Genomic DNA, 8,085 nt, shown 5'->3' on the forward strand with positions numbered 1-8,085 from the left:
CCCGTTTTTTCTTTTTTCAATTATTGCATTACTTAAGTGCATGTAAACACACTGATTTTTCCCAGTTATCGGATTATTGTGGTCATGTAATCGGGCTCATTGTTGATTTTGGTCTTTTCGTCGGATTTGTTATTGTCAGTAAGAAAAAATATAAGATGAATTAATATTATAATGCTGTGTGAACAGCCATAGATGCATTTTTCTTGCTCAAGTTAATTATTTAATTTTTTTTTTTTTTTTTAATCCCGCTCAAGATTTAATAAGTATGTAAACAGGTAACCTCTTCACACTTAGAGCAACATTACAAGAATCCCCAAAAATATTCTGAGTCATCAAAAAAAAAAATAGTATCACACAGAGAAGATTTTATTCATTTATTCTGATGTCACTTTTTACAGTAGCAACAGTAACACAAGAACTTCCTGCTCTTAACAGTGTTGGACAGTAGAGGGAGATTAACGCTCACACACACACAGACACAGTTCCACCTTCTGATTAGTAGCTCTGATCTCATATATATATATTTTATTTCAATAATAAATTATGTACAATTTTGTTGGAATGAGAAAGCAACAAGAGAGACAGAGAGAGCTTGTGGTCCGGTCAGTGATGGTCACTTTTTGGGGGTTGGGTTCAGGGGGATGGAGGTGAGAGGCACATGTTGGCCCCTCCGGGTGCATTGTGGGAAGAACCCAGAGGGAATGCCCGATGATGGGGGAGGGGTGGCGTGGAGGAGTCACCACATATAGGAGTCGTCGTATCTGCGGAAGGACACAAGGAAGAATGTGTGATTGAGTGTACAAATGATTAACATTCATATGTGTTCATTACAGGTCACATAACTCCTGCAGCTTGAGTATGAGGGTTTTACCTTGATCTCTGGTCTCTGTTGCTGTCGCCACCAAACAGCAGCTCTGCGACCACATCCTCCTGAGCTGAACGCTTTCCATACCTGGGAGAAGGATAAGGAGAGCAGTTTTTTAGCCATGTGTGCCTAGTGGCAAAACATAAGAAAACACTGTCTGTTCACCCTGCTGCTGTCTGGCAAAAGGTACAGAAGTATTCGCTGCCACACCACCAGACTATGGAGCAGCTTCATGCGTCAGGCGCTGAGACTCCTGAAACCATCCTCAACACTCCACAATCACAGTCTTTAAATATCTCCACATCTGTTGAATGGATTTGCACAAAATGTTGACGTTCATGATACCCCGAGGATGAAGTCTGTTGACTTTGGTGACCCTAACTTTTGTGCATTATTTAGCTTCGGGGAAAAAAATAATTAAACCCATAAAGTTAATACAATACAATAAGGTAACGATACAAACTCTCAATAAGATCCCCAGAACACTGTTAGACGATGGTAGCTACTTAGAAGGGTCCTGCTAACATAAAAATGCAGAACAGTGTGAACTTTTGTCCTCTTAAAATTTCTTCCATAATTTACACAGTGAACCTTTAAACACGTCAGTCTGTGTTCGAGATAAATGAAAGCAACACTGTTCATCAAGACTTCTTTTTCCAACTCACTTCCTCCTGTTTCTCAAAGGATACCACTGACCTCTTTTAAAATCTTTGCTATTTGTGGTCATGTTAGTTCACAGTTTATTCTGAGACATCTGAGGCAAATGTGTGTTTTTCCCTTCTCATCTCTCTTTGTCGATTGTCTGTGCCCTCTTTCCCCATCTATCTGCCTTTAATGTATTGGTTCACTTGCCCTCACTTTGTTCCTTTAATTTCACAGGCAGATTCAGACTGTGCATGCAAGTGTGTGTGTGTTGAAATATTGCTCTGTGTCAGAGGGTGTCATTTCCAAGGGGTTAGTCTTATGATTGTCTTGATAAGGAAATCAGGGCTCCAAGAGAGCCGCAAATGTAAAATCACAGAGCCGTTTCACACTTGTTTGGTAATGTGTGTGTGTGTGTGTGTGCATGAAACAGCGCTATTCAACACAACTCCTGCTGCGCGACCCGCACTTCCTCTGTTTTCCCATCAACCACCTGTTCCACCTCCCCCATGACTCCTCATCTTATGCTTCATTACACACACAGGGAGGTGTGTGTGTGTGTGTGTGTGTGTGTGTGTTTATTTCTTTCCCTTTAGGAAAGCAATCGAGCAGCTCACATGCTTGGTCTCAGCTGTCACACAGTGTAACACATCAGAATGTAACCCAGGTAGTAAAATGTCTATATGTATATATATATATATATATATATATATATATATATATATATAAATTCAAAAAAATCTTTGTTTGATTTTTATTTTTTTTTAAAAATACATTCTTACTTGTTTTATTCAAATGCAGCTTTAAGAAAATTGCTACTAAGAAAAATGAAAATGTCATTTTTTTTTAGTAATTAGTAACATTTTACAAAGTTCTTTCCGGGAAAACTTCCTAAGAAATCATTTGGAAACTGGAAAATGCAAAAATATTCTTCAGAATATTTAAGTGTACTTAAACTGAAAACTAAAGGAGCAAGTACTGTAAATAGAATGCCTCCTCAATTGTTTAGATTTTGGAAAATTGTTCAGATGTGAGATGTTGAATGGGAAGCAGTTGAACTGTTAGTTGAAGTTAAGCGCTGAAACCATTTTAAGTGCCTTTAGAAAGTGTGAAAGCAGTGGAAATTCTCTTGGTAAATAGTGAATTGTGGTGTAAAAATACTAGAATCAGCCAAGAAAAAAAACTAATTGTTTAATGTAAATTATAATACATATCCAGTTCATTTGTCCAGTAATACAATGCTATGAGCTGCTTATGCCCAAAGGCCCCTGACAGCCCAGATCCTTCAATTTTATCTCGAGCTCCCAGCCCAGCCTGAAGCACACAGCCATCACATTCCCCAGCATTTTATTTGATACAGAAAAACCTCCACACCCCTATGAATTCTCCTATCACATGTCTCCATCTGCAACTGCCATTTAAATGTAAAAACTTTTAACTTGAAACAGATCGACTCTATGGCATTAGGAGTCTTCTTTAAACCAACTATCTAAATATCAATGACCTATTTGGTTTTCATGAGTATGAACAGATGAGCTCAGACTGCTTCAAATCAAAAAATATGCCTTCTGACAATTCCTCATTGACTTTTATACCTGAAAGCAGCAGGCCTCGGCTCAGGCCCCACTAACTGGATTTGGGATTCTTTCTTGGGTCCATCGGTGCCGATTATTGCTCTGGACCCGTTGATTTCAAGGCCTGGAGGTTTTGGAAAGTGGCCAGTAATCTAATCTACTGAGCTCCTGTGTGCAGGCGAAGGGTTTGGGGGGTGGGGGTGGAAGTGGGGGGGCATCACACATCTGCAGATCTGTAGGCTTCAGTATGAGTGGGATACTCATAGAACTGTCTTTGTAATGACTTGAATACAGCACATAAGACGTGGCCTAGAGGACTGTGCAGGAATACATGATAGTGTGTGTTAATACCTTTGCCTGGTGATCAGATTGATGTAGTGTCTCAGGGCAGTGTAGTACTTGGCCAGCTCTTCGGGTGGAGCATCGTCACCGGGGTTCTCAGGTTTGGGGGGGTAGGCATCGGCCAGTGTTCCCAGACACACCAGCACACACAGCACTACGGCCACCAGCACCGTCCATGGCTTCAGCATCACAGCCATCTGTAACAGGTGAGCAAGACGTGGGGGTTATGGAAGCTGAGAGTCCAATACAATAATCAGGAGGACCAGTTTGGGTTTCTCTAAAAAAATAAATACATTTGATTTTGTAATGGGTTTTTTTTATATAATAGTTGACTGTGTTAATTGTGGTCCTAACTCCTAGTTCCCATTGTATCATTGGTCTTAGTAACTGAAAGCCACCTCCTATCACAGCTTTTTGATTGAATGAATCCTGTGACACCTTAAAAATCTTTAAAGGAAATTGAGAGTTCTTCTCTAATGAGAAACATGTTTAGTGCATGTCGAACCTCCCCATAGGAGCACATGGTAGAAAAATGGTGTCACTTGTTTTCCCAGAAGATGTCTACTCAGGCTCAGTTGGCTGAGGAGCAGCTCAACAAGTCAATATGTCTGATGTAAAGAGAAAAACCCTCTTCAGACTGTAGATTGACTTATTCTCAGATTCCCCTGGCTGACTGTTGTTTTGTACCTGAAGGAGAAGAGAAGAATGGATCGCCTGCAGCGGAGGAAACTAATTTCACACATCATCAGGGAGGCTGTGGGCTTGATGGTTATTATGAAGCTTCATTTCTATTAAAGTGTATTAAGAGGCACTTCTATCTTTTCTTTTATGTGAGTTTTAGGGCTACCACCACCACCACCACCACTACTACTACTACTACTACTATAATTAAGACTAGTTAAGGAACTAAATATTCATCTATCTTAGTTGCGTTGACAAGTGAGACAGAGGGCCCTGTTCAGATGGTCTCTGGCGCATGGTCTAAAGCGCAAGGCTAGTGCGTTTAGGGCGTGTCCAAGTCCATTTTGCTAGTTAAAGGGCGGATAATCTGGGCGCAAAGTGAGGCGCACTGCGCAAAAGGGTTGTATTTATACTCTGAATTAGTCATGGGTGTGTTTTGGGCGGAACATAAATCAAACCAACCCCAGTGTCGTCTTCCATTCCCTTTAAGAGCCAGGTGCGCCAGGACCTGGCACATATTTAATGGTGGCACTGGTCTTGGTTGATGAAAGGCCCCACTGTTTCATCAGTCATCTGTCACATCAATAACTCTGTTTGACTGCATATGAAAAAATATAATGAGGTTTAACAGAGGAGGAGGAGGAGGAGGAGGAGGAGGAGGGACTGCTGCGTGTCCCTGTGTGTGTGCGCGATTCTCAGTCCGTGGATCAGACGGGACGGGTCATTTAAAATTATTAACCTGATCAAAAACGGGTGGGATGACAGAGGTGAAATTAAATGTCACCTTTATGAGGACAATATTAATGAAATTACTTGCAGCGATCCTCCATCAGAAACCATATGTGTATCTCTACATTAACATGCGCATTTCGCGCTTTCTGCTGCCTCAAGATAGCAGTGCGCCATCAGTGCGCCTGACCACACCTCACCTTGAGACCAATTTGCTTACACAACGTGGGCGCTGGGCGTGAAAATGAAACTGCGGTCTGGAACTTGCAATGACACTTGCGCTGCGCTGTGCGCCGAGCCCAGAGTGTCTCTCTTTCAATTAAACAACCCCCACATAAAAAAAAACATACACTTTAATTTAAAGAAACTACAACCCGTAGGCAATTTGCTCATTTTTAACATTCTGTCAGACAGCGGATCAATCAGTCAGGCAGACTAGACAACACATTCAACTGAACAACAACTCTTTAAGCGTAACAACTTCATTTTGTGATATTACTTTCACGTTTTGACCATTTAAATGTCCAATTTGTAAGACAGTTCATTATAGTCTCATTCCGTACTTGTCAAATAGACTACTGACGCTTTAGGTTGGTGGCCAGCCCGACTGAACAAACCCATAATGTCAGTATTTGACGATTTGGGAATGAGACTGAACAATCAACTATCTTACAAATTGGACCTTTAATATTTGCCTTCTCACTGCCCACCTGCAGGATATAGCCTATGTATGCATTATTGTTGTTGTTTTTATTTTTAGAACATAACTACACCATTGTTGGTTGTTTTATTTTTCCTTTTGTTCTAAATTTTCAGAATTCAGCAGTCAGGTCAGAACAATACGGAATTGTACCAGTTTGGGGAGCTCAGCCCATAGCGAAGGTCAATATTGTTAGGTTTGTTGAGTTTATGGTAAGTGCGTAAGTAGGCCTATGTTCCCCCTTTTATTTTGAAAAGCTTTAGGCAGTAACAAATACAGCTGCAGTTGTTCAACAGATGAACCCTGGCTGTGATTAGCAGCAGGTCTGCTTCACTGTGCTCTGATGTCCCCATCACTTTTTAAGAGCGTACTTAGTTTTGCCAAAAGCTCACACAAAGAAATTCCTAACTCACAATTTAGATGAAAAGTTAATTCAGCAAATAATGCATTTTTTCCGCTCTGACCTCATCCCATCATTACGCTTCAATGCCTAAATCAACCATCCTGAAGAGCACTTCAGATGCGCGCAAAACGCACTGGTTCCAGAGAAACCTCCAGCTTCTCTCTGCGCCTCTTTCTACTTCTGCCTGTGATGTTTGAAGCACGAAAAGTGGCATCTGAGTGCCCTCCCCTAACTGGAAATCACTCCTTAAACGAGCAAGTCAATTACTTTGTGTGTCTGCAGTAATGTCGTGCCAATATTAAGCAAAAAGCAGCGACTGTCAGGACTTGCTCAAATGTGTGCCATGGCGGCGCTCTCCGTGGTGCTGAACGCAACGCAGCATCACCTCACCTCGGCGTTCAGCTGAAGTTTTACGCACAGGCAGCACTATAGTAAGTTACTATAGCGTTTGTAAGTCAAAAGATGTCTGCTGTGATTTTTTTTCATAGCTCCTTATATTTAACCAGCTTCTTAAGTCTTGGTCATGTATCAAGGCTATTGATTTTGCGATTTATTTAACTTAACACAATTGTCTGACAGGTCTGGATTAGAGCTTTTAAGGGTCGATGGTGAATTTATTAGGAAAGAACTGATGACAGAAGTTGAAAACTGCCTTCTGTTCGGTCTGCGTGTATTTTCAAAAATTATAATGAAAAATATATTTTTTTAAATAAATAAATGAAATATAACATGTAAAAATGCCATCTACTCGCCTCATTATACTCCATTAAAATGTATTACTCGTTTTGAAATCAAATGCACCAGTGATCATGTTAAAAATGCGTAAATGAATGTTTAAAATGCGTAAATGAAAAAGAGTGAGAACTTACTTTAAGAAGACTTTGGAGGCAACAGGTAGAAGTCGGGGGACACAGGTGGTTTCTGTCTGTGCCGTCAAGGCTTGTTTTCGTCTCTTCACTTGGCTCAGTTTGTCCTCTGCAGGTCGGTGCACTTTGCTTCCAAACTCCGACAGAGGTGATTTATATAGTTTAGCAGCACCGGAGGAGGGAGGGGCTACACCGTGGTGCGCGCGTGCTTGCTGTCGTGAGCGCGTGTGTGTATACGTGTGTGTGTGTGTGTGTGTGTGTGTGTGTGTGTGTGTGTGTGTGTGTGCGTGCGTGTGTGTGTGAAGCCAAAAAAGCTGTGTGTGAACAGGCCACATGCGTCAGATGGTGATGGTGATGGTGATGGAGACATTACGAACGCGCCGGTCACGCAGTCAGTCAGTCTTGTGTATTTGATGGAGTCAACAGATGACATTTTGGGCCCTGACACTCTGCATCAGTGGAGAAAAAAAATGTTTACTGTGTTCATTCGCATCCTGCTTCCCCAACTTCGTTCCAGCTATCAGGCACCCTCGCCCCATAAAGCATCTGGAGCAGCATCACGACCTCCTGAATAAGAAAGTAGGAGAAAAGGCAACATGGAAAATCATTAAATCAATAAAGTATCACCTTTTTTATCCAGTTTTCTCCTTCAGATGGTCTACTGCTTGTTTGTCTGCATTTGCTGAAATGTTGTGATTTGGGGCAACAACGTCAGAGGGATACAGAGGGCAGCAGCTGTGTGGAATAAACTGATGAAACTGACTAATTGTATGATCAGCTGGGACTATGTGTCTTTTTAGAAGAAAATGAGTGTAATTTTGATTGGATTAGATTGACATGTGGAGATATTAGCTATTGCTTATAAGTGCTGTACAGTATGATTCTAAGAATATTAAGTTGTAACATAATTATGTCCAGGTTACACCTATGGATGCAAGATATATAATGGACAGATACATTTTCAGCCAGGTATTGAGAAATGTATACATCGGCTATTTATCAGTATTCTGGCAGAGAAAAGAACTGATAATTAGAAGCTTTAGTTGACTCAACAAGGGCAGCATCTACAAACACTGAAACAGTAAGTGGCTGTTTGCACCTTGAAAGTTGGTTTATGATCCAACAATAAACACACAGAGGAAGAAGAAGAAGAAATAGAACAACAACAACAACAACAACAACAACAACAACAAGAAGGTGGATATGGAAAATGTAATCTTCCATCTTTGCTCACTACACGTGAGCCTTTCTTTCCCTCAAGTGCACACACACTGCAGGACAAC

General features: G+C 41.1%; 1 protein-coding gene across 1 annotated transcript; it reads right to left on the minus strand.

Moving 5' to 3' along the window:
* Positions 1–360: 360 nt before the first annotated feature.
* pyya (peptide YYa) lies at positions 361–7,427 on the minus strand. The gene is made up of 4 exons (XM_084370420.1): positions 6,806–7,427; positions 3,433–3,620; positions 872–952; positions 361–761 (listed from the first exon to the last, which is right to left on the minus strand). The coding sequence occupies exons 2-4, from the start codon at positions 3,618–3,620 to the stop codon at positions 737–739; spliced, it is 294 nt and encodes a 97-aa protein (XP_084226546.1). The 5' UTR covers positions 6,806–7,427; the 3' UTR covers positions 361–736.
* Between the last annotated feature and the right edge of the window lie 658 nt (positions 7,428–8,085).

Source organism: Pagrus pagrus (assembly GCF_965226575.1).
Source record: "Pagrus pagrus genome assembly, chromosome: 13".
In the NCBI taxonomy this organism is placed as follows: Eukaryota; Metazoa; Chordata; class Actinopteri; order Spariformes; family Sparidae; genus Pagrus; species Pagrus pagrus.